This window comes from Bos taurus, chromosome 9 (genome assembly GCF_002263795.3).
Source record: "Bos taurus isolate L1 Dominette 01449 registration number 42190680 breed Hereford chromosome 9, ARS-UCD2.0, whole genome shotgun sequence".
Taxonomy (NCBI): Eukaryota; Metazoa; Chordata; class Mammalia; order Artiodactyla; family Bovidae; genus Bos; species Bos taurus.
The window spans coordinates 101,470,917-101,498,159 of NC_037336.1; the positions used below are offsets into that span (position 1 = coordinate 101,470,917).

The 27,243-nt window shown below is 49.8% G+C and overlaps 1 protein-coding gene across 8 annotated transcripts in view; it reads right to left on the reverse strand.

The window, feature by feature from the left end:
* RPS6KA2 (ribosomal protein S6 kinase A2) overlaps nucleotides 1-27,243 on the reverse strand; it is a 334,749-nt gene that overhangs the window by 77,510 nt on the left and 229,996 nt on the right. For 5 of the 8 annotated variants that reach the window (XM_005211107.5, XM_010808735.4, XM_010808737.4 and 2 more), the window contains 2 exons: nucleotides 13,396-13,512; nucleotides 4,871-4,952 (listed from right to left, as the gene is read on the reverse strand). In XM_005211107.5, the coding sequence (XP_005211164.1) occupies nucleotides 4,871-4,952; nucleotides 13,396-13,512 (199 nt within the window). Of the gene's footprint in view, nucleotides 1-4,870; nucleotides 4,953-13,395; nucleotides 13,513-16,379; nucleotides 16,653-22,528; nucleotides 22,731-27,243 lie in introns of those variants that run through there. The other 3 variants (XM_010808738.4, XM_059889690.1, XM_005211109.5) reach the window with 3 other exon arrangements.

Sequence of the window (27,243 nt, forward strand, 5' to 3'; positions counted from 1 at the left end):
GTGTCGGCCTCAGGGATTCGTTATTTAGAGCTGTCACCTGTGGTAAGTCAACGTTGAGTCAGGAACACAGACACGCTGTCAATTAGAGACGCCGAACACTCTGAAAGGCTCCTTTAGCAGCCGGGGTGCGAGCAGCACCACCCGCTGGCGGGGCCTGCGGGGGCTGGGGGTGCGGACGGGACGGGGCGGCTCTCCCGCGGGCTTGTCACCCGTCAGCTGCTTCGGCAGTTGACATTTTCCTCAGAAATGGCGTGCTGCCTCGTTACAGAAAGGGGGGCAGGCGCCTGACACCTCCAAACTCATTTAAAGATGAAACAGAACTGTCAGAGACTATTCTCCGCTTGTCAGGTTACTTGGAACCCAAATGACAGCCACGCTCCGTCACGCACACGGAGCAGTCACCTGCGTGCCTGAGACACGATCGGGAGGTTTGCAGTCATTTCCACGAGTTTCCCGGCCTCCTTCCGTTTCCCCCTCTCAAAACAGTTTCGCTCTTCGGGTGCACTTTCCTGGGGTGCTGTCTGCACCCTGGAGGGGGCCCCTGTTACACATGTTGCTTTTCCAACACGTTCTTCTGACTCACTAACGAGCCTGCAAACCGGGGATGCTTTGAGGATATATCGAGAACGGCTTGTGAATATCTGAATCTCTCAGGCTGATGGATGCAGAGATGTTGGAGCCAAAACAAACCTCAACAGCCCTCTTCCTCCACACGTGAGGGGAAAGGAAGTTCTGGGAAGGTCAGAAGCCCCCTCGGTGGCTCAGAGGACTTGGCCACGTGTACCTGGTCTCCCTTTGACGTGTCCAATCACCACCTCACACAAAGGACTGTTTTGTAAAACTTCTATATTTTCTCTTAGGAAAACAAGTTCTGATTGCATGTCTGGGGGAAAAAAATCTGTTCTTTGGTGATGGGTCATTATGAAAAGTCGAGATAGATGACGTAAAATGTTTGGTTTGAAAGCTGGCTTTGAAAGGAGCACAAGAAAGTGGGAAGTTTTTCTGACTTTACGCTTACGTGACCCATTCTCACAATGTAGAAAGAATTTCACAGAGTCAAGCATATTGTTCTGGAATATTACGCAAAAAAACCTTCATGTTATACAAAGTCAAACATGTTGTTTGTTGAAAAGTTAAAATACGGAATATAGAGATGAAAATAGAAGCTCTCGATGCTGCTACAGCTGCTTTTGTTTTGGCTCATTTCCTACCCGTATGACATATACTCGCTATTTGTAACACACAGGCATCTACCTGTACTCATGGAGACACTCACGCTTTTATTAACAACAACGTCTCGATTGTTCTGTAACACCATCTCATATCCTGCCTAACCTGTGTAACCTTGGATCAGCAGCACTTTCTCAAGGACACTGAATCGGATTATAAACAAATGTGAATGCACGCGTACCCACGAGGCTAAAATCACTGAGATGAGTGTTTGCACAGGAGTGAAGAGGTCGAGGCTGAGATGAACGGACGGGCGGAACAAGGAAAGCAGGGTGGATACACAGGTTCCCGTGGCTCCGGTTCCCCGCTGCCTGCCCTTCTTCCTTGGGGGCAGGAGGAAGGACACGATGGGAAGAAGGAGCAGTCACCACCTGGGAGGGCGGGGAGCAAGGTCAGGTGCTGAGCGCCTGCTGCTGAGGTTAACGGGATGTGCGGATGAGGGGAGATGGCAGGGGACCGCTGGGATACTCGGCCAGAGGGTGGCCTAGCAAGGTGCCTGCTTCGACCTGCCGTGTCTTCAGCCACAGGGAGCTGCCCGCCCTGTGTCTGAGAGAGTGCACCTCTCTGCTTTGAGGATGAAAGTGTGGGTTTTAGCAAATGGCCATGTCATGCAGCAGCTGACATTTCTAAAAATAGCAGCTTTACTGGAAAACATACACCACTCAATCCCTCCAGCTACAGCGTGCAGCTCAGTGGTTTCCAGAATGTTCGGAGCTGTGCAGCCATCACCACAGTCAGTCATAACACATTTTCATCACCCCTAAAAGAAACCCACGGCCAGTCAGTCATCCTTGTCTCCCTAACCTCCCAGCCCCCAGCAACGATTCAGCTACTTTCCCCCCTGTGGGTTCGCCTCTGCGGGATTTTCATCTGAATAGAATCCTGCAACACGAGCAACGCTGTGACTGACTTCTTTTCACCCAGAACCTTGTTTTCAAGGTTCATCCGGGCCAACGATGCATCGGTATTTCATTTCTTTGGATTGCTAAATAATACTCCACTGTATGGACATACCGTACTTTATTTATCCACCAGTGGATGGATATTGGGCATTTGTCCACTTTTTGTCTACTGTGAATTGACCGATGCTGCTATGAACATTCATGTACAAGTTTTTGTGTAGACATATGTTTTCATTTCTGTTGGTTATATACAAAGGATTGGAATAGTTGAGTCATATGCTAACTCTGTTAACTTTTGTGGAAGTGCCAGAGAAGCTGTTCATTTTCTAGACATTCTGATGATCTGGAGTTAAAAAAAGTCTAATCTGACTTTCTACTTCTATGAAACTGCTGTTTGGTGATGAGATTATTTTAAGTGAGGGATAGAAAGTCAAAAGATGCTTTATTTTCTATACATCTTTTATTAACAATGAATGATTCTTTAAAATTATATTATTATGGAGATCTTGGCCAAGTTCAACTGACAAACAATTTTAGAAATGTTATTACTGCTACAATAAAAAATGTTCACTATAAGTAGCATGGCTTAAATTATGTGGCTGAATTAAAACTCCAGGGTCTAAAATAAACTTGAATGCCTACATCAGAGACCCCAAAACTTCTGTGCACAAAAGAGCTACTGGGGCAGTTTGTTAGAAAAGTCAAACTCGAGGCTCTGCCCCTAAGAGATTATGATTTAGTGGGTCAGGAGTGGGGACTAGGAATTACTTTTAACAACATTCCTCAAATACGCACAGACGATTCTGATGCAGGCTCTAGTCTGGCCAAAGTGTACAGTTTCCATATTTTCTTCATGGGCTGTGCTGACAATGTCACCCTGATTCCTGTTTCCTATAAAATATTTTTTAATATATTAAGTCTCACCCACCTTCTAAATCCTTCTTGAATGAAGACTTTCGAAAAACTCTTTTCTTCCTTTCTACCTAAGACATTATATATATATATATATATATATATATATATATATATATATATAATTTGATCTATGCATTTCCTATCTTATCTTATTGGTTATATGTTGTTCAAAAATATATCTTATTTACCAGCTAGACAGGAAGTGCCCTGAAGGTGAACCAGTGAACCACTGAAGTCGCTCAGCCGTGTCCAACTCTTTGTGACCCCAAAGACTGTAGCTCACCAGGCTCCTCCATCCATGGGATTTCCCAGGCAAGAATACTGGAGTGGGTTGCATTTCCTTCTCCAGGGGATCTCCCCGACCCAGAGATCAAACCCAGTTCTCCCGCATTACAGGCAGACACATTACTGCCTGAGCCGCCAGGGAAGCCCCGCCCTGAAGGTAGAGAATGATATTATTTTGTACTGCCTCCTGCACGCAGGCGCTGAGGACACTGTGATATAAGACCTAAAAATTCAAGAAAGACCTGCTTTGACGTCTGTGGGTTTCGTAGGCCCCAAAGTCCTAAGCACAACTTCTCCTGCCTTTGTCTGATGTGCCCCCCACCCTACTGGAAAGCTTCCCAGGTGGCGTTAGTGATAAAGAACCCGCCTGCCAGTGAAGGAAACGTAAGCAACATGGGTTCGGTCCCCGGGTCGGGAAGATCCCTGGAGGAGGGCATGGCAACCCCCTCCAACGTTCTTGCCTGGAGAGTCCCAGGGACAGAGGAGCCTGGCGGGCTGCGGTCCACGGGGTCACACAGAGCTGGGAACGGACCACAGGAAAAGGCTCCCGGCCCTGGGATTCCCCATGAGCCGGACTGATGTGCCCCATCTGGTCTTCAGCCTAACGGGTTCACTGCCCTGCCAGCCCACAGAACTGTTCTAACAACCCCCCACATTCTCCCTGGAACCAGGGGTCACCCTGTTCTCTTGTTATTTGTTACACAGCCTGCCCCTCCCAGCCCCTGCGGCCTGCTCCACACCTGCCGGGAGCCCCGTGAGGTCGCGCGTGGCGGGCGCCCTCCTGCCCCGTGAAGAGCACGGTGAGTGAGGTCGCACGTGGCGGGCGTCCTCCTGCCCCGTGAAGAGCACGGGTGAGTACAGACCCCGTCACCTCACCTGTCCAGACCAGGTGCTGTGTGCTCAGCCTTCTCTCACCGTTCAGGACCCGGGATCCCTCCCTCACCCCAGGAGGAGATCAGAGCAGATGGAGTTGGTGCTCCGTTCTGCATGTTGTTGCCTACATGACCATGCCCTTGGAACAGAGGTTTCAAATAACAGCTTATTTTGACCTGTGTTATGTGCACACTCTTGGCTGGGAGGTGGGGTGGGAGGAGTTCAGAGGGAGGGAATCAGGTGGACTGAATTTCTAAAACCCAGTCCGGGGGATGAAAGAGAAATAAAACAGTCGTGAGTCACATTTTGTTTAAAACTGAGCAATCCAGCCTGATGGACAGATTCAGGCTGCTTTGTCGCCCAATACAGCCGAAGCAACCTGCTTCTGCTCTCCTCCTCAGGGCTCCTTCCCACAAACGGCACGTCACAGCCAAGCATATGTGGAGGGTGGTATTTACACAGTGTGGTTTTCCCTCCGAAGACTGTGCACGTTTTTTAAGGAGACGTTAAATACTCAGGGACATGTTTGTATTGTGTATTATCAATCAGAGAGTAATGTGTCAACATACAGGAGTCAAGCAACACTAAAAGGGGGGCTATACTCCCTCATAACAAGCAGAGGGTCAACCACAGTGAGGCGCGTCTTGCCCTCTGCAACCCCTCACCTTTCAAGGTGGCCTTCTTAAGAACCTTCATTGCGTAGAGCTGTCCAGCATCTGACCCCTTGACCTTCCTCACCAAGAACACCTAAGGAAGAGAACACAGGACATCTGCAGCTGTTAAAGACGGCAGACTCATTTTCCTTATTTGATCTGACAAGGGGACACACTAGGGAGTGTGGGAAATCCCAATAAAATAAATATGCTATAGGAAAAACTTAAATGTAACATCTCCTCCAACATCTAAAAAAGTTTCATCTAATTTAGTACAACCCTATGAGGACTCAAGCTATGTGTTCATCTTAACAATTATATTTGTTTTGGGCACCATTCTCTTTCTGTGAAACACTACATCAGAGGTAATTGCTGCTGTTGTTCAGTTGTTAAGTTGTGTCCGACTTTTTGCAGTCCCATGGACTGCAGCAGGCCAGGCCTCCCTGTCCATCACCAGCTCCTGGAGCCTGCTCAAACTCATGTCCATTGAGTCGGTGATGCCATCCAACCATCTCATCCTCTGTCATCCCCTTCTCCTCCTGCCCTCGATCTTTCCCAGCATCAGGGTCTTTTCCAATGAGTCAGCTCTTTGCATCAGGTGGCAAAGTACTGGAGCTTCAGCTTCAGCATCAGTCCTTTCAGTGAATATTCAGGGTTGATCTTTAGGATTGACTGGTTTCATCACCGTGCTATCCAAGGGACTCTCAAGAGTCTTCTCCAGCACAGTTTGACAGCAATCAGTTCTTTGGCACTCAGTCTTCTTCAAGGTCCAACTCTCACATCTGTACACAACTCCTGGAAAAACCACAGCTTTGACTACATGAAACTTTGTCAGCAAAGTGAGGTCTCTGCTTTTTAATGCACTGTATGGCTTTGTCAGAGCTTCCCTTCCAAGGAGCGAGCGTTTTTAAATTTCATGGCTGCAGTCATCTGCAGTGATTTTGGAGCCCAAGCAAACAAAATATGTCACTGTTTTCATTATTTCCCCATCTATTTGCCATGAAATGATGGGACCGGATGCCACGATCTTAATTTCCTGAATGTTGAGTTTTAAGCTAGCTTTTTCACTCTCTTCTTTCACCCTCATCAAGAGGCTCTTTAGTTCCTCTTCACTTTCTGCCATTAGAGTTGGTTTCATCTGCATATCTGAGGTTGTTGATATTTCTCCCAGCAATCTTGATTCCAGCTTGTGATTCATCCAGTCTGGCATTTCCTATGATGTACTCTGTATGGAGGTTACATAAGCAGGGTGACAGTATACAGCCTTGATGTACTCCTTTGCCAGTTTTGAACTAGAATAGCACCTTCCTTTGTAAAAACAGAACACTTGTTCAGAAAAGCAAACTCTCTTCAGAAGTTTTCAGGGAGATAGATCACTTGGTTTATTGTAAATATGCCCTGTAAATATCCATAGTGAAGCTACCCTGAGAGTCCCTGCCAGACAACACAGGCCAGACTCTGACCCTCCAGAAGCTAGGTTCTCTAGCTTTCCTCATCCATGTTTTAGCTTTGAGTAGCTGAAGTTTACAGACAGAGCTGGTTCTAAATGGCTTTTATATATATTCTCATGTGGACACTTAACAACATTTTCTGGAACACATTTTGACATGTTTTGTGAGGGAAAACCAAGAAGAAAAGACAACTGTTTGAGAGGCTAAGCTTAAGAGTCACATTCATAATTGTTGAATGAGGTTAGTGAAAAACCAACCAACCAACCTAGGGTATCCAGTAGGAAAGAAAAGTACATTCTGTGCAGACAGAAACAACAGTGTCCAATTTTTCTAACAGTAGTTCCCAACAGATGAAAAAGCTGCGGGAATGACTGACACCCACACAGAGGGCATGTGTCCAGGAGGCAGGGGTGCTGCCCACGTGTCCCTGACGGGGGCCCTCACCAGCCTTCTGAGACGCATGGGGTTCTGGCTCCAGGAGTCACGCCCAAGTGTGGGGCTGTAGGAGGGGCTGCATCCTCACCCCCAACCCGAGACGGACTCAGGACACAGGGACGAAGGTGGGGGAGCAGGGGCCTGACGGCAGCGCAGACCAGTCTGCCCCGCCCACGGGAGAGACGGCCCCGCCCCCGGGAGACGTGACCCCGCCCACGGGAGACACCCCAGCCCCTGGGAGGCGCGGCCCCGCCCTTGGGAGACAAACGGCCCCGCCCATGGGAGACTCGGCCCCGCCCACGTGAGACACACCCCGCCCCCGGGAGATGAGGCATGTCAGGAGGTCGGCGTCTGGCAGAGCACCGGGATGCCCTCCTCGCATCAGCTCCTGGGGTCATCGCCTGCCGTTGGGAGCATCAGCTGCCTCCGGACCCGGAACTCCCCACCCTGCCCCTTTGTGACCACTGTCACCCAGAGCCCAGGGGGCACTCAGGCCAACAGGAACACCCCTTGCCCTCTGCCCAGCAGAAAGGAGGGCAGAGGCGGGCAGGACAGTGTCGCTCCCCGGGACAGACGCTGCCCCTGGGGCTGGGATTCTAGCAAATCTCGGGCAACGAGAAGCAGGCACGCTACGCTCCCGGGTTCTGGACGACAGCGTCCCTGGGAATCTTTACCATGGGAGGCCTGGGCCGTGCCTCTGTGCACGTGTGCATCACACGAGTGTTTGCTTGGCTGCGGGGACCTGGGCCTCTCTGGGCGCCGGGCCTCCTGTCCCAGCCCAGAGAGCTCTGTCTGGGAGCTGGTGAGGAGCCTCCCGACAGGCGGTCAGAGCTGTGGCAGGAGTGCCCAGGGGGCCGAGCGGAGAAACCAGAGCATTCCCGTGGGCCGTGTGGAGAAACCAGAGCATTCCCACTCCCAGGCAAGAATACTGGAGTGGGTTGCCACTTCCTTCTCCAGAGGAGTAGAGAATACCGTCTACTTAAGTCCATGCTGAACCACATTCACACGGCAGCTGACCACTACGATTCAGTTTGTGTGTGAGTCATCTCTGACTCTCTGTGACCCCGAAGACTGCAGCTCGAAAGGCTCCTCTGTCCATGGGATTCTCCAGGCAAGAGTCCTGCAGTGGGTTGCCATTTCCTTCTCCGGGGGATCTTCCTGACCCAGGGATCCTACCCAGGCCTTCCTCATTGTGGGCAGATTCTTTACAGTCTGAGCCATAGATTCAATTTACAAGATGTCAAAGCTTGCAGAGACCTAGTCACATAAACCTTTGTTTATTGCATTTCAGGTTTTAAAAGTGAGATGATGGATGGTAATGGCTATTTATTTTTCTGGGCTCCAAAATCACTGCAGATGGTGATTGCAGTCATGAAATTAAAAGATGCTTACTCCTTGGAAGAAAAGGTATGACCAACATAGATAGCATATTGAAAAGCAGAGACATTACTTTGCCAACAAAGGTCCATCTAGTCAAGGCTATGGTTTTTCCTGTGGTCATGTATGGATGTGAGAGTTGGACTGTGAAGAAGGCTGAGCCCCGAAGGATTGATGCTTTTGAACTGTGATGTTGGAGAAGACTCTTGAGAGTCCCTTGGACTGCAAGGAGATCCAACCAGTCCATTCTGAAGGAGATCAGCCCTGGGATTTCTTTGGAGGGAATGATGCCGAAGCTGAAACTCCAGTACTTTGGCCACCTCATGCGAAGAGTTGACTCATTGGAAAAGACTCTGATGCTGGGAGGGATTGGGGGCAGGAGGAGAAGGGGAAAACAGAGGATGAGATGGCTGGATAGCATCACTGACTCGATGGAAGTGAGTCTGAGTGAACTCCGGGAGTTGGTGATGGACAGGGAGGCCTGGCGTGCTGTGATTCATGGGGTCACAAAGAGTCAGACACCACTGAAAGACTAAACTGAATGGCTATTTATAGGGCTTCCCTAGTGGCTCATATGGTAAAGAATCTGCCTGCAAAGCAAGAGATCTGGGTTGGATCCCTGGGTTGGGAAGATCCTCTGGAGAAGGAAATGGCAACCCATTCCAGTATTCTTGCTTGGGGAATCCCATGGACAGAGGAACCCGGAGGGCTGCAATCCAGGAGGCTGCAAAGAGTTGGACACAATTTAGTGACTAAATCACAAACACAAAAATGGCTGTTCATAATTATCTATTTTTAAGAAGACTTCAAAAGACAAGGAAAAAACCTTATTCTCCCAATATTTGTCAGGCTCCTGCCACACACCAGGTCCTAGAAGAAATGTAGCAGGAACGGTCCTATGGCCAGCAGAGTAGCTACCAGGAGACAAACCTCGAGAGAAACAGCAAAAGACAGTAACAATCGACTTAAAAGGTGGAAGTAACAGTGAAGACGTGGGCTCTGTCCGCTCAGGGAGAGCTCTTTTGTCCGTGGCATCCTGGACCTCTCGCCTCTTCCCTCCTTCCTGATTCAGGAACACATTCTGACGCAGGAAAACAAGTTCCCAAACGACCCGTCAATCTCAGCAAAGATGGAAGCGGCATCTCTAGCACTTTATCCAGGTGACTCTTCACGACCTTCCTCCTTTTATTTTTAGAACCCCTCTCCAGCAGCTCAGCCGCGACTCTGCAAAGCCCTTCCTCGAGCCACATGGAGACACAGCCACCTCCCACTGAGGCAGACGCACAGCCACTGGCTGAGCTGGGGAATCTGTAGCGGATGAAGGTTAAGCATCTGTAGGAGATGCCACTCACAGAAGGCAATGGCACCCCACTCCAGTACTCTTGCCTGGAAAATCCCATGGACGGAGGAGCTTGGTAGGCTACAGTCCATGGGTTCGCTAAGAGTCAGACACGACTGCGGGGCTTCACTTTCACTTTTCACTTTCATGCATTGGAGAAGGAAATGGCAACCCACTCCAGTGTTCTTGCCTGGAGAATCCCAGGGATGGTAGGGCCTGATGGGCTGCCGTCTATGGGGTCGCACAGAGTCGGACACGACTGAAGTGACTTAGCAGCAGCAGAAGCAGGAGATGCCACTGCCTCTTTTATTTCTCTCCATTTACTTGCTTTACTTTTAATCCATTTATCTCTTTATTTATTAATATCAGAAGATATTAATCTTCTACGCTTTACTTGTTTATGTTTCGTATAATCATGGCTTTTTTTCATACTGTTCACGGGTTCTCACGGCAAGAACACTAGAGTGGTTTGCCATTCCCTCCTCCAGGGGACCACGCTTTGTCGGAACTCTCCACTATGACTCCTCTGTCTCCAGTGGTCCTCCATAGCATAGCTAATAGCTTCACTGAGTTACGCAAGCCCCTCTGCCGTGACAAGGCTGTGAAGGAGAACAACACGGCTGCATATTGCCACCCTGCTGATTTAACTTATGCACAGAGCACATCATGCGAAATACTGGGCTGGATGAAGCACAAGCTGGAATCAAGACTGCTGGGAGAAATACCAATGACCTCAGATATACAGATGATGTCAACTCTAATGGCAGAAAGCCAAGAGGAACTAAAGAGCCTCTCAAGGGTGAAAGAGGAGACTGAAAAAGCTGGCTTGAAACTCAGCATTCAAAAAAGTAAGATCATGGCATCTGGTCCCATCACATCATGGCAAATAGATGGGGAAACAATGGAAACAGCAACAGACTTTATTTACTTGGGCTCCAGAATCACTGTGGACAGTGACTGCAGCCATGAAATTCAAAGACGCTTGCTCCTTGGTAGGAAAGCTCTGACAAATCCAGACAGATTTGCGTGTTAAAAAGCAGAGACATCACTTTGCTGACAAAGGTCCGTATAGTCAAGGCTGTGGTTTCTCCAGTGGTCATGTATGGATGTGAGACCTGAACCATAGAGAAGACTAAGCACCAAATAACTGATTGCTTTCAAACCGTGGTGCTGGAGAAGACTCTTGAGAATCCCTTTCACTGCAAAGAGATCAAACCAATCAATACTAAAGGAAATAACCCTGAATATTCACTGGAAGGACTGATGCTAAAGATGGAGCTCTCATACTTTGGCCACCTGATACAAAGAACTGACTCACTGAAAAAGACCCTGTTGCTGGGGAAGATTGAAGGCAGGAGAAGGGAATGACAGAGGATGAGATGGTTGGATGGCATCACCGACTCAATGGACACGAGTCTGAACAAACTCTGGGAGACAGTGAAGGACAAGGAAGCCTGGAGGGCTGCAGTCCATGGGGTTGCCGAGTTGAACACAACTTAGTGGCTGAACAATAGCAACAACATAATCATAGCTAGGAAGGAAAAGAGTTCAGTGTTACGCACATTATCATTCCAAGGGGATTCTGCCTAATACCAGGATTTTACTTGTTTCCCAAAGAATGTTTTTAAAATAAAAATTTGCAGGAAATTGGAAAAGGTGTTTTTTCTGAGGAAGGCATTGTCAACGTAGCTTTTGTTTAGTCGAGTATTGAAAGGACGGGCTCAGATCCATTTTCCTTGACCTCAGAAAGCATCTTCCATCTCTTCTGCTTCTAGACACCTTGAGAATTGGCGGAGGGGTGCTCAGTGAAGTCAGGGTCACACAACAGCCCAGACAGTCAACCACCACCTGCCCAGCAGCCCTGGGCTTGCCTGCGAGGGCGTCCAGGTCTCCATCACCGAGGAGAGAGGATGGAGCTGATGCAGCTGACACTGCGCATCCTTGGGAAGCAAGTGGTGGGCGGCGTGTGTGGTGGGAGCGGCGGGCTCCGTGCCTGTCCATTTCCCTGTCACGGTTCTTTACCCCCCTGCCCCCTGGTGGCTCAGACCGTAAAGTCTGCCTGCAATTCAGGAGACCTGGGTTCGATCCCTGGGTCGGGAAGATCCCCTGGAGAAGGGAATGGCAACCCTCTCCAGTATCCTTGCCTGGAGAATCCCATGGATTCTCCTGCCAGAGGAGCCTGGCGGGCCACACACCATGGCGTTGCAAAGAGCTGGACGTGACTGAAGCAACTGACTCACACACACACTCTCACACACTCTCACACACACTCACACTCTCACACACACACACCCCTTTCCCAGCCTTTCTAATTAATGGGAAGACAAACCACAACCACACAAGCAGGTCTGCCTCCATATGTTGGTAACTTTTGACCCCGAGAGACTGAAATCTTCACATTCTTACTTCACTAAATGCCTAAAAACCATTTGAAATTGCCATTTTTGAAGGTTACCGCATTTTGAATACTGGTAATTTCATATGGTTCAAGCGAACATGTTTGTAGATATACTAGTATTAATAAAAATACATGTTGCTACCACATTGCCATGTGGAAAAGAAAAATAAAAATATTCTACCTTTTAAGAATGCCAAAAGGGAGATTTCACAAACAAGCAAATTTCCGTGGTCTGCAAGAGATTATCTAGAACAACATCAACATACTATTAATCCTACATGAAATCAACATGGGCCAGATTTCATCTTGGCACCAAGTCCTAGGAAAAAAGGGGAAATCTGATGAATATCCACATACCATACAGGAAGAAACAGTGACTTCAAAAAGCCAGGACCCTGTCCTGCTTAAACTCTGGGAAAGGCTGGCCTCCTGGTTTATCTCAGGGCCTCACGTTCTAGAAACCGTAAGTCTGTGTAATTTCTAACAGATACACCAAGGATGCAGAGAAATTAGCACGGCCCTGGAACAACTTTCCCAGTCTCGTGAGAGATCTGCTGATATCCTGCTGCATATGGATGTAGTCCTATGTGAACAGACAACTATTTCTTATTTCCTGAGAGGAATCAGTATTCGTTTTAATTTGAAGGTGAAAAAGAAAAGAAATGAACAATTCTTCTTCTTGGCTGCACTGGGCCTTTGGCGCTTGGGTTTGCTCTAGTTGTGGGGCAGGGGCCTCTCCCGCTGCAGAGCACAGGCTTTAGAGTGAGGGCTCAGTCATTGAGACAGGCAGGCTTAGTTGCTCTGAGGCCTGTGGGACCTTAGTCCCCTGCGCAGAGATCGAGCCTGTGTCCCCTGCGTTGGAAGGTGGATTCTTAACCATTGGATCCCCAGGGATGTCCTGAAATGAACAATTCTAGTGCACAGATTCATCACAGCCAATTGCTAGATGGGAGTCATGTGCTATTTAATCCACAGAAGAATTATAGAAAGTAGTTCCTATTATGTCCATTTTACAGGTGGGGAAATCGAGGCTTGGAGAAGCAGAATAACCACACCGTTTACAAGGAGGGTGCGAGGGGACCCAGGCTGCAGGCCCTGTCCCCCTGCCGCCCTGGGTGACAGTTACGGGAGTGGGTCCCAGAGGGCACTGCCTTCTCCACTGCTTTCTTCCCTGTTCTTATTTTTCTTTCTTTTTGAAAAATACCTGTGGAGTGCGTACTTCCCAAAGATGTATGGCTCAAGCTCAAGGACCCTCCGCAGCACGGAGATATACTAAAGGCTCGTGGAAGCTACAAGTGGGGAGGTGTGTGCAGCGTTCCCAAGCCCGGCTCCACTGTCTCGGGCTTCCGGCCACGCAGTGAGGCCACGGCCCCTGTTGCCATGGGGCCTGCCAAGTGGGCACTGCCTCACTCCATTAGTTTGGGCCCACACTTCCCCGGGCTCAGGGGGCACCTCTGCCATCTCTCCTTCGCCCTGACGTGGGGCACCAGCTGCAGCGGAATGAGGCCCACTTGGAGGGAAGCATGGACTCACTTACCTTCCCGTAGGAGCCTTGTCCCAAAACTTTCAACAGTTCAAACTGGGAAGGGTCGGCCTTCTCAAAGCCCGCTTTGACATGGTGACTGATGTCAATCTCCTTCACAATGCCCTCTTCCTGCAAGAGAAGAACGACAGAAATGCATATCAAGGGGCTCCTCTGGATTCGTCCTCCTCTCAAGTTACCATGAGTTGGGTAGGTTATGGATTTTCAGGACTGGAGTTACGAGCTGTGATATCACGGCACTCTGCATAATTTGCTTGCTTGTTTGTACCAATGATTCTGTTTGTGAGCCTTAAATTGTGTCTTTTCTGCATGGACTTGTGTTGTGTGGTCTTACCAATATCTCCATGAAATCCATCCTCCTTCTTAACAATTTGGGCAAAATTCTGGACAGGGAAGAAGGTGGGGACCACAGAACCAAACGACCCTCTGAGTGTGTGAGTGTCTACACTTCTGTGGCCTGAAGGGCTGTCCACAGGCAGAAGTAGTCTGTGAAATGGGGATTTCTTTTCTCCTTCTCCTTCTTATTACTCTGCTCCCCCTTATATTCTTGCCAGAGCTGATGGTTCATCTCCATCCCAGAGATTATATTTCAGAAGAAATAGCCAGATAAGACTTTCTTCCAGTTCAGAAGCTTTCCCAGTAGGGAAAAAAGTCCTTGATCTTGAAGTTAAATCCCTGACAGGAATCACTCCCAATGCTCATCAGAGAGCTTCCTGTCCTGGAGATGCACTGCCCACCTGTCAGGGGCGAGGCTGCCCTGCCAGCACCAGCCATGGGAGACGCGGAAGCTGGAAAGGAGGGGCTTTCCTGGACTGATTTCTGTGCTTCTCCGAGACACCCTTTCCAATCCATCCACCTTCTGATGCTTCATCCACTACTACGGTTTGGGCCTTGGCTACATTCTGAGAACTAGCAGGCCGGGCTGACTGCAAAGCGCATCTGAAACCGCCACAGTAATCGCACGCGTAGAGTGCTCAGGCACTGTCTTTCCGTACATTATTTCTTCCATTTCTTAAAAAACTATCAAGTGAGATGTTATCCTAAGGTTGCCCAGCTGGAAGTATGAGAGCCGGGTTTCTAGTCAAGAGTGACGTTAAAGCCTCGGGCAAATCAAATCGCAACAGTAGTAATCCACAGGACAGTGGTCCCTCTCAGAGATGGATGGAAAACTCAGTTTCTCAGAGTTGTAAACTTTGTGACGAGTATCTCCATGTACCCAACGCAGGACACCTAGAGAAAGCAGAGGAAGGTCGTCTGGGCTGCAAGACAATTGTTTCTCATTTCTTTTTATTCCAGTGGTTAAAGAAACCCTTCAGTCTTCACATCTTCAAGGATTCTTTTCCATTTTTGTAAAAATAATCATGTTTCTGTTTGTGAAAACAAGCAATGGATATACCCCAAATGGATTCTTTTGGGGTCAGTTCACAAAGCTTGTATGTGTGCAGTCAGAACACAAAGAATTTTAAGGTAACTACTCCTTGAATATGGAGAAGGAAATGGCTACCCACTCCAGTATTCTTGTCTGGAGAATCCCATGGACAGAGGAGCCTGGCGGGCTACAGTCCATGGGGTCACAAGAGTCAGACAGACTTAGCAACTAAACCACCAGCATTCCTTGAATATGTCAGAGAGAGAGGACCCTGAGGGCATGGTCCTCCCCCCATGAGTGGAGATGACCTCTGAGTCCCGCTGGAATCCCAGGACCCCTTTAGCTACAGAAAGGGGCACAGCTTCTTCTGTAGGGAAATTGCTTCATTTATGACAGGGAAAAAGTGGAAACTGTTAGTCACTCAGTCATGTCCAACTCTTTGCGACCCCATGGACTGGGTAGCCCCCAGGCGCCTCTGTCCATGGGATTCTCCAGGAAAGAATACTAGAGTGGGTAACCAATTCCTTCTCCAGGGGATCTTCCTGACCCAGGGACTGAACCCAGGTCTCCTGCATTGTAGGCAGACTCTTTACCAGCTGAGCCACCAGGGAGGAAAGAGGGAAAGGGGTGTCTCGGGTTGCAGGGCAGCACCTGTGTCTTCCCCAAGAAGACTGCACTCATCTGGGTGGTGCCTGCAGACCGATGCCCAATGGGAAGACGAAGCTGAAGTTCAAGGCGCTCGCCAAGTCCTGATGACTGATGCTGCACAGATGCTATCTCCACCTCTACTGACTTATCGACCAAGAAAGAACCTGACGGTCACTGGTCACTGAAGGAAGAATAAAACACCCCCATTCTGTTAACAGGCTTCCCTGGTGGCTCAGCTGGTAAAGAATCCGCCTGCAATGAGGGAGACCTGGGTTCGATCCCTGGGTTGGGAAGATCCCCTAAAGAAGGGAAAGGCTACCCACTCCAGTCTTCTGGCCTGGAGAATTCTGTGGACTGTATAGTCCGTTGGGTCCCAAAGAGTCGGACACGACTGAGCAACTTTCACTGCACTTGACTTTTCCATTAACACACAGCACCTCCCGTCCGGCAGGCAGGACGGCACCGAGCCATCCAGTGTCCCCGGCCCCCCGAATGTGGCTCAGTCCTGCAGCCAAGCTAATGCCACTCCCACGGGTCAGCAGGGCTCACCGAGCACCATCCTCTGTGACTTCGTTTTGGTGCCTGAGCACACCAGCGTTCACGCAGCTAAAGAGAAGGTCACCCTCAACACCGGGGGGGGGGAGTGCCGGCTGGGGCGAGGCCAGGGCCTCGGGGAGACGCCCAGGAGGCAGGTGACCGCTGACCCCGTGGCCCTGCTCCCAGGCCCTTCCAAGTGCACATCACAAACGATTGTGCTGTGCTCCTCCAGGGTCTCCAGGTCATCCCTCTGAGTCCCGGCCTCCGCTCAGAGGAGCATGACGTCAGTCAGCCCCCTGGAGCCCCCTCAGCATACCTGGAGGATCCCCCCCAGGGCCCTGCTTCCCCCACCCCCCAGGAACCAGCAGCCCCAAGCACGCAGCTCTCCCCTGCCCAGCAAAGGCACCAGCCGGCCAGAATTCACCTTCCTGCGTCGTCACCGCCCTGACACTGCAGCTGAAGGCTTAGAAGCAAATCTCTCTGTAACATTTCATTTTGTGGGGATTCTCGCGTTCAAAGTCCTTAGAGCAAATGCACTCAAAGCACACAGCTAACTTCCTCCTCGGGAATGGCCTTAAAACCTCAGGCCTCTCCCTGATAGTACTGTGATGTTTCAATTAACACCAGGGAGGTCTTGAACAGCAAAAATCTCAACCATCCATTGAAAAAGGAACCAAGAGTCCCACATTTTAGATTTTAGCCACTCATAGTAACACTTTGACCTGAACTTGCTTGAGATATTTTGTTTTCCTCTTTCCCAAGAACTTAAAGGACAAAAAAAAAGAGTCAAGGTCTGGAGACCTGTGCTGAGTGCTGTGTGTACAGGAAACACCCAGACGGGAGCTGGGAAACATGTCTGGGCTTGTCTGCTTCTAACCATGTCCAGACCGGACAGGCGTATTTTCTAAACCATTTTGTGATTACTGCCTTAAAGGGCACCCAGATTTAACATATTATTTATGCCTCATTTAGAAATAAACATCTTTTCCCTCTTATCAGGAAGGTCACTTTTTCTAGAATTCTATGTGGATTTTAACGCCGTTCCCTTAAGGACATAAAGTCTGGTCCTGAATGCTCTACAGATAGCACTAACATTTGGTTTCTAGCATAACTCCTATGAAGCGTATTTTTTTTACAAATAACCTGAAAAATTTGGGGGAGAGCCTGGTATCATGGGCAGGTGTGTGCTCTGCCAGAAAGGACTTCAAAACTGATCCAATGGGAGAGAGAAAAACCAGAGTATGAGTTGTTGAAACAACATCAGTATGTGACCAAGTAACTTTGACCGTGGATTCTAGAATCCCCGTCAAGCTGGGCTTGAATTCTGACCGATGGAAGACATTCCCCCATGGGTGTCAGACAGACAGACAGAGAAGGGGCCTGGCCTCAGGCCAGAGGGGACCGGTGAGGTGTCCTCTGAGCCCCGCCCCGCACCAAAGTCACCTTGGCAGGTAATTTCCTCCCTTCTGAATCATCCGCTTTCCACGTCATTAAAGAGAGGCGATTTATGGGAAGTAAATGCAGATGAAAAGTGGTGGAATAGTCATGACGAAAACATAGAAAAGAAAAACTGGGCAAGTGTGAGCTGGGTCTCCACCAAAGCGGGCGGGGCCATTCTAGAAATCACTGATTCCTGCGCAGGATATTAATTCCCAGAAAGGGCCAAGAGTAAATTATTAAACAGGTGGCTTATGAAAATGCAGAAAAGAAGAAGGAAATTAGCTAACTCTGACTTGCTCCCAGCAAGTCCTGCCAGGCCAGCCCACCCCACCCCTGTGGCTGATAACAGAGCAGGCGTGTGGGGAGGGGGCCGGGGAACCACGGCCTGGCTCTCAGGGGCCCACTGAGAGCTTGGGTCCGCAGAGGCTGACACCCCCGGGGATCCCCATGGGGCACCGTGGTCCTTCCCCCAGACCCCAAACCAGGCGTGCTCACCCAGGCGTGACACCCTGCTGCAGACGCTGTCAGTGTAGCCACGGTGCCCCAGTATCAGACCTGCCAGGGAAGCTGTTACAAATGCAGATTCCAGGTGCCAGGCCGGGGCTTCAGGACCTGTAATCTCTGAGAAGGTTGAAGGTCAGGGCTCCCCGGGGGAAATCCTGCTCAAGTCTGCCCTCCCCTACCTACCTACCGCTGGCTCCCAGCCGCACGCAAACAGGCTGTCCTGTCTGCATCCTTCTCAGCAAAACACAGACTTTGTTTCGCCCTTCCCCGGACACCTGCCCCACCCAACATGGCTCACAGATTGCTCATCAACGCTCTCCGTGGGGCTGAACCCAGTGGTCAGGCTTCAGTGTCTGCAGGGCCGGGCACCAGCCATCACCCCAGCTTCCTCACTTGGATTCGGGGACATCAGGCCCCCTGGGTCCCCCGACACCTCTCCCACCCTCCCGAGGGCTCTTCCTTTATCTGTCTCCGAACATCTCCCCCAACTTGGTCCCAGCCTTTTCTCCCATGTCGTCACCTCCTTGGGACTTCATCCCATCTGGGGGTTCCGTGTCACCATCTAAATGCTGACGCTCAGGACTGGATCTCCCCCCGGGACCGGCACAGGCGGCTTCCTGGGCGTGCCTGAGGAGACCTTAGGGGCTGCTCGCGCTCCTCCCTGGGGTCTTAGCCTGATGTGGGGGGTGAGAGGAGGCCCCCTGAACTGTGAGCTGCTCTGACACATGGAACGGGCCCTGAGCATCTGCTCTGCCTCCCAGATCATCAGTGCATTTAACTGTTTTTAAAAAGATCTTTCATCCAGACTTTCATTTTCAGGAAGAGGACTCCCCACACCCAGCCCAACATACTGCTAGGAAGGAAGTTCAGAAACGCTTTGAAAGCAGACAGGAGTCAGTGTGTCGCTTGTCTGCTTCCTCCAGGGAGGGCGGATGGAGGACCCTTGAAGAGTCCCTCTAGGGGGCACGTGAGTGTGTGCTCAGTCGATTGGTTTTGTCCGACTCTTTGTGAACCCATAGGCTGTAGCCTGCCAGGCTCCTCTGTCATGGGGTTCTCCAGGCAAGAATACTGGAGTGGGTTGCCATGCCCTCCTCCACGGGATCTTCCCAACCCAGGGATCGAACCCACACCTCCTGCATCTCCTGCATTGGCAGTCGGATTCTTTACTGCTAGGGCCACCTGGGAAGCTCTCTGGGGAGCATAACCCTCCCCCCAAAACAGCCAGAACTAACGACACAGACTGCTCACGACAAAGCCCGCAGGAGGCGGTGGCTGTGCACACATCGTAACACAAGGAGGGAAGGACTGGGCGTGAGCTCCAGACTCCCAGCCAGAAGGAACCCGCTCCTTTCAGCTTCCCAGGTAACCAGGGGCCAAGCCTCGAGCCTCGAGTGCATCTGACCTCCCAGGGCGCCCGGGTGGGAGGTGGACTCCAGGCAGCCTGCCTCCTGCCCGACCCGCCCAAGGAGGCTCCTGAGACGAACGGCTGATGCATCGCAGAGTCTCCTCTGCCCTTTACGTCGCCCTTTTCACGTCTCCGCCCCCGTGTCTGCGCCCGCTGGTGTGAGCAAGTGTGAGATGAAATTACAGGACCAGCTGCACTGGGAAAATACTTCTACAGAAAGCCTCCACTTCGCTTCCACAGGCTAAATATAAGCTGTGCCATTTAGGATGGCCACACTTCTCCAGCAAGAGTGGGACTCCATGGCTTTCCGGGCACTCGCGGGCCTCCAGACACAGCGAGGACACCCGCCTGAAGAAGAGCACACCCCCCTGAAGTCACAGGAGCGAGGGGACAAGAAGGGAGACCAGAGGTGGGAGTCAGGGGCCCTGAGATGCAGGGAGAAGGCCCGCCTGGTGTCCGAGGTGTGCTTCCCATGGGGCGCTGCTCACAGACCCGCCTGGCCGATGCCCGCCGGCCGCCCGAACTCCCCAAGGGACAGGTCACACGGTCCACACAGGGCTCTCTTTTCTCATCCACCCTGGAATGGCATTTTTCCTTTTTTTGACCCAAGAAAGGGACCCAGCACCCAAGGCAGTCACAGGACTAAGTCACACCCCGGGGCCAGCAGCCAGATGTGGCCGGCAGCTGAGGGCCACCTCCACCTTCAGAAGGCAACCATGAGCTGCCCCGGAAGCCCCTCAGGGTCTGCACGGGGCCACACTGGGGCTCCTGCATCAGAGCAGCGCAAGGGAAGAGGTCGGAGGAGAGGGGAGGAGAAGCGGCTGAGATGCGTCTCCCGTCCATTTCCTTCCTTTGCCCTCCCACCCAGGCCTCTGCACTCCGCTCCCCCCATCCAAACTTCTATTAATTTTGCTTATTAAGGTAAGATGGGTGTTTCCTTCTGTTTTAAAATGAAAGTGCCTCCCGCCCATGGCTTCTGTCTTTCTTCACCCCCACTGCCTGCCACCCCCTCAAATTATCTTCCCTTCCTTCCTTCTGGAAGCCTTTCAGTCTGCTGGTGTTTTTATAAATCACAGCCTATGCAGATCGCGCCCTGGAAGCTTCTATTATAAATGGTGCCAGGCAGATGGAGCAGCGTCCCTGCAGGGGCCTCCCTGTGGACGGCGGAGCACGCAGGCGTCCCACCAACACGTAGGCTGCAGGCTCCCCGGCTCTGACAACTCGACGTCCCTCGGGTGGGTTCACTCTAGTCAGTCCCATCAACCCTCAAGCCCCCTGAGCGGCAATGTTCTGTGGAACATTGCCTGCGAGGTGACAATGGTCTGAGGCCCCAGTGTCTGGATGCCGTGTTTCAAGTGCAGGTTCTATTGGGGCCTGTTGACAAGCTTCATCTCATCTTGAAAGTTACCTTTAAGGAGATGCTTTGCAAAGAGTCGTTTCTCACATGGATGAGAAATTTGTTACTACTGACTTGGGTTTGTCAAGATGCCCTGAGGAATCTAGAAAGAGCCCCAAACCGTGGGTGGACAGGGTGCCAACACGTCCTGCAGAGAGACGTCTGCAGCAGTGGACAGCTGGGCAGTGTCCACCCCGGGGCGGCTGCAGGTGTGAGGACGGGGCTGCTCAGTCTTTATTCTTTAGCACGACTTAAAAGACAGCGCCGAGTGCGGAGGGGGATATGGTGACAGCAGGAGTCATGTGTGCTGTGCGCCAAACACAGGCCCAGCACCGTCTCCCTCCTGTCCTCAGACTCAGAGCGCCGTCACGACAGTGCATAGCCCCTCCCCTTCAGTAAGAAAAAAACAATCTGAACACGGAAAGCTGTTTGTCACAATGATTTTCTTTATAAGAGTGAAAAAATGAGAAACACTGTGAATGTCCAAAAAAGCGCGGAAGAGTTAAGTGATGACGACATCCGCCAGATGGCATTTTACAAAGGCATTGAAAGTGGTTATGCCATTTACAGTTGCTCCCAGAGGAATGAGACTGTAGGTGAAAACTACCGAAACACATACGGTGTCTGCGTGCTGAAAACTACAGATGTGCCCGAACGCAACCAAGGAAGAGCTAAACTCCCAGAATAATGAAATATGTAGGTGAAAACTTCCAAAACCCATACGGTGTCTGTGTGCTGAAAACTACAGATGTGCCCGAACGCAACCAAAGAAGAGCTAAACGCATGGGAGACACTCATGTTCACAGACCGGAAAACACAGCAGATGGAGCGTAATTCTCCCAATATTGGTCTGCAGGACAATGCAGTTCCCATCAAAAGCTGAGCAGGGCTCCCTATACACAGACAACATCATTCTAAAATTTACATGGAAATGCAAATGACCCCAAGTCACGAAAACCCATTTTCAAAATAAATAATAAAGTGGGAGGAGTCACTACTGTTAAGGCTTACAACGCAGCTCCAGTTAGGGACTGAGGGAACGACAGACGCCCAGACTAACGGAACAGAACCGAAAGCCCTGGAGTGAACCTGTTCAGACACACCCAGTGGGTTCTTGAGAGGTGTCAAGGAGAGACTCAGCAGAAGGAGAACATTTTCAACCAACGGTGTTGGAGCACTGGACCTCTGAGGCAAAAAAAGGGCCTCAAATCCCCTGTTTTATACAATGAACTGAAAATGGATCACAGACTTAAATGCAAAACATAAAACTATAAAATTTTTAGGAAAGAAGCTTCAGGACCCAGGTCTAGAGTAAAAATTCTTAGACATGATCTCCAAAGCTTGATTCAAAGGAGGAAAAATTCTTACACTGAACTTAAAACTTTTGCTCTGCAAAGACGCTGCCAAGAAGATGAAAAGACAAGCTGCACGTCAGGAGAAAACATCTACAAACCGCTGAGGCAACCCTGTGTCGTATCTATAACAGATAAAGGGTTCTCAAAACGCAACAGCAAAATAAAACAAAGAATTCAATCAGAAAGTGGGCAAAAGAGAGAAAAGGTCATTTCACCTAAGAAGACCTACAGACGGCAAACCAGCACGTGAAAACACATTCAACATTGGTAGCCGCGAGAGAAAGGCCAAACCTCGGCAAGGCATCACTGCACACCTGCCAATGGTTAACACAGAAAAAATACAGTGATAACATCAAATGCTGGCGAGCACGCAGAGGAAGTGGGTCTCCCCTGCATTGCTGGCGGGGATGGAAAATGGCCCAGCCGCTGGAAAACAACCAGGTGGCATCCTACGAAATGAGACGTGAACTTACCCTACAGCCCAGCAGCCGCATCCTCGCAGCTTCATCCCAGAGAAACGAAGACGAGGTCCGCACAGAAACCTGAGCATATTTCACAGCAGCATTCCTCCCAAACAGGAAACAACCCAGACGTCCTCCAACGTAAATGCTTCAGCAAACTGGGATTCATCATCCGGTGGCAATAAAAAGACAAACCACTGATACACCACACGACAGGAGTGAGCCCCACAGAAGGACACTCAGTACAAAAGCCAGTCCCGAAAGACCACACTGATGCTGAAAATAAAAACTCCGATGTTAAGGCAAGCCAAGAAAAATGTAAACATAAAGCATTTTCTCTGCCCATTTGGGCCTCCTCCCTCCCCTCGAGTCTGCACTGTGCGTCTGCCTTTTGCATTAACCAGACCTCCCCAACGGCCGAAATGCTGGCTCAGCCACAGAGACCAAGGGGTCTCCTGCGTCAGACAGAGCAGGCCTTGCTCAGTCCTGTAAGGGGTCACCCCCACTAGCCTGCTATGTGCAGATGTTTTTGATGGACTTTATGTCCAATGCCAACACATCACTTCCGTTAAAGATGGTGATTGGTGCAGAGCCAAAGGGTCAGACGACCTGCGAGACGCTGGACCCCACCTAACGGAAGTCCTTAGTGTAACCACTCGCTTGTATGCTGTGTGTGCTAAGCTGCTTCAGTGGTGTCTGACTCTGCGACTCCATGGACTGTAGCCATGGCTCCTCTGATGGGATTCTCCAGGCAAGAACACTGGAGAGAGTCGCCATGCCCTCCTCCAGGGGAGCGCTCCAGCTCAGGGACTGAAGTCCTGTCTCTTATGTCTCCTGCACGTGTAGGTGGATTCTGTACCACCAGCGCCACCTACTAATTAGCTTTCCCAGCGATATTACTTGCCATCTGCCTCTTTTACAAAAGTATTGGTTCTTGCATTACCAAATCTGTGACTGAGGCTCTGACAAGATGAATGATGATCAGGTGACTTGAAATGACGGATCACACATATAGTCCTTTAAGGTCAACGGTTGTCACAGTGTGACTGTGGGTGTGGGAAGAAGCAGCAGGAGGGAGCCTCCAGGGAACCTTCCTGGGTCAGGAGGGCACAGCGACCCAGTCCTTGCCTGGGGAATCCCACGGACAGAGGAGCCTGGTGGGCTACCGTCCATGGGGTCGCAGAGTCAGACACGACAGTGGCTAAGCACACAGCGTGGTTCCAAGAGTTATTCCTAGGGGAGGAACGGGGGAAGGGCAGACAGACCTCTGCACTAGTTTCTGTAACTTTCTGTTGCTCCATAACTATTTCAGAATAAAACACTTTTAAAAAGTGACTTTGAAGTCTACTTGCAATGTTGAAAGAGACTTAAGATTTTAAACTAAAGAAGGCAGTAAATAAGTTTTCTGTCCATGATGGTTATATTCACATTTAAAAGATTTGTAGGAAAAACATTTACGGGAAATACATCAAGATGTAAGCAGTGATAGTGTCAGAGAAATATAAATGACTAATTTTATTTCCTTTACTTTCTGAATTTTTTTATACACAAATGTAAAAATGAGCAAGAAGATGCTGGCATCTATAACAGGAAATTTAAATCAATAAAATCATCTTGCTAACTGTCCACGTGGGATTCCTATATTCATCCACTGCTATGTATCCAATTCTGAAATACAACGGAGAATTTATGCAAAATGAACTGTGAGTTTTGAAAAGCAGATAAGATCAAATAACTTGTCGCAAGAAAACAAAAAGATGGAAGCCAATATGAAACAATTTGGATGCCATTTCTGGATGCGAAGAATAAACCTACCATTTGGTGGAAAAGAAAGGCTCAATATTTTTAAAGCTATTAGAATTTTGAAACTCAACGTGCGAGATTCATCTTGTGGACGAGCATGGCATTTCCAATCAGGGCACAGATGGTAAACGTAAGAACGTGCAGTGCAGAGACCAGTACAAATTTCCCAGCCCGGCGGGTGGCCAGGAGTGAATAGAAGTTTTCCAGAGAGGTGGGCTGTTTGGGGGTGGCTGGTATGAACTTACTGGAAACTGGAAAATTAGAAAAAAATTTAAAAGTGAAATTAGAGATGACTGTCTGCTATGAAATATTAGACAAAACGACTTGTGTGATAAATTCATTCCTCTTAATAGCTTTGTAGACATAAATATAAAGGGTTTACAGCTTTTCTTCAATGGTCATGAGCAGTGATCCAAACACAATCACCTGTGGTCACTTCTGTATTTTGTGTGTGTGTTAGATTGTTGCTGTTCAGTCACTCAGTCGTGTCTGACTCTTTGCGGCCCCATGGACTGCAGCGCATCAGGCCTCCCTGTCCATCACCAACTCCCAGAGCTTGCTCACACTCATGCCCATGGAGTCTGTGATGTCATCCAACCGTCTCATCCTCTGTCATTCCCTTCTCCTCCTGCCCCCAATCCTTCCCAGCATCAGGGTGTTTTCCGAGTCAGTTCTTCGAAGCAGGTGGTCAAAGTAATGGAGCTTCAGCTCAGCTTTAGCATCAGTCCTTCCAATGACTATTCAGGATTAATTTATTTTTAGGATTGACTGGTTTGATCTCCTTGCTGTCCAAGGGACTCTCAAGGGTCTTCTCCAACACCAAATTCAAAAGCATCAGTTCTTAGGTGCTCAGCCTTCGTTATGGTCTAATTCTCACATCCATGCACAAGTACTGGAAAAACCATAGCTTTGACTACATGGCCCTTGTTGGCAGTGATTGAATTATCAATCCCTAAATCTAGGGAAGATTCTGCATGAGCGGTGTCCCCCATACAAGGCCAATGCACGAAGGTGACACTCAGGGCAATACATGAGAACCACTGCCAACACCCTGGCCCCAGTCATTTCCCCCTAAAGGATCGTCCCAGTATCCTTAGAGAAGACTGCCATCCATCATCAGAGCCTCAGAGTGCAGGCGACCGTCGCCAGGCCCGGCTGTGGTCCCTTATCCTGGAGATTCTTACAAACCAAATCCAAACAGAAAACATTCATGAACTTCAGAATTAAGCTTAAACAATTTCAGTGACAATGTGCTTTCATCAGGTTTCAAAATTTTTGAAAAGGTGAAAGTTTTGGCCAAAACCTCAAAGAAATCAGCTAAATAACCATCCCTCTTCCTTTGTAACCAACTTAGTTGACCTTAAAAATAAGTACAAAACATTCTGCTAAATGTTTTCAAATGCCCCCACCAGCCCACCCACATCACACTACCTACCCTCCACCCCCGAGGGTAGAGTTGTCCAAACTCTGCCCCAAATGACCCCCTCAAAAAGCTAACCGGTGAGCTCCACACATATGTCAGCTTTTGCCAATATGAGCCAAAAGTCACAGATTTCCAGACAGTCATGAGCACAGATGAAGCATTTCTAGCGAGCCGATGCACTGAATTGATTCACCCAGGATAGCGGCCTTGTCGCCTGAACCCTGCAATCAGCATGGCTGAGGTTTACAAAACACCAAAGACTGACGACCTCAGGTCTGCTGTAGGACCACAGAGGCATCCGGGCGATTACACGTTTCCTCCACTTAGATGGGTTTCCTCGGCCTCAAGGGCTTGCTATCTAATGACCTGCGAGCCTGATCCTGAGAAGCGTCTGTCGCGGAAACACTTCTTGGAGAAATGAGAGATTCTGCACAGGGTGAAGGCAACATCTTTTTCATTCCCAGTTTAACCCATTCTGCGAATACCGTCCTGTTCCCGGTGGTACCCTCCGCCCTCAAAGCGACCTGAACATGGCATTTACTCAATAAGCATTTGCACAGAAGTAAATGAACACCTTGCAGATGGTTTAAGAAAGGTGTATGGAACGCCCAGAGCATGTCTGTAGAACCAGGCTTGTAGCATGACTGAGCCAACCTGCTGAGATCCAATCTCATTCGTGGCGTAAGACAGGCTGGGAGACTTTCCACATTCTCCACGTTCAAGGAGTATGATTTGCATTATATACAATTTTTAAATTCAAAGAAAGTATATTATAAACACTTGCAGAAGTCTAACCTAGCTTGGGGTTTTGCCAGACTGCTTCAGCCCCATCCAGCAAATCCAGATATCTCGTACTTCAGGATCACACACTTTGTCTACAACAGGCTGAAGTGACGCTGGAGAAAAGCCCTAGACATTTCTGAGGCTCTGGCAGAATATGTCAGAAGTTCACTCTTTACACCAGGAAGGGTGATCTGAAGACTTGTTTAGAAAACCCCTTCAGCTGAGGCTATTATTCTGAGCCGCTGAGTAGAAGTTCTCTCATCTCCTACAAATGAGGATGAGTAAGTGTCTATCTGGGGATTCAGCAGTGATGGACCAGCCACTGCACCTAAGCCCTGAACTAGGGGTCAGGCTGGAGGCCTGGCAGCGGGGGCGGGCGTTCTGTGAGTTCTGTGGTCCTGCTGTGGCACGCCGCCTGCCAGCGAGGTCAGCAGCTTCCGATGATGATGTTCTATCGTCATTAACACACGGACTCACTCACACAAAACTGCTGAATTTAAAACCCTCTCGGCAGGCGGAACTCAAGGCCGCAGGCACTCACGTTTACTCACACGTTTGTCTTTGCTTGAACTGCTTGATACAGACCATGTTTGGAAGGACCAAGAATCATTTAAACAGAATGGCACCCATGGGTGATGGGTATTGTCCTGGGCTCCGGAGCAGGGCCCCTCCCCCGGGGACAGCCCTCCCCTCTGCGTTCCCCTCTGGGCCCCGCCCT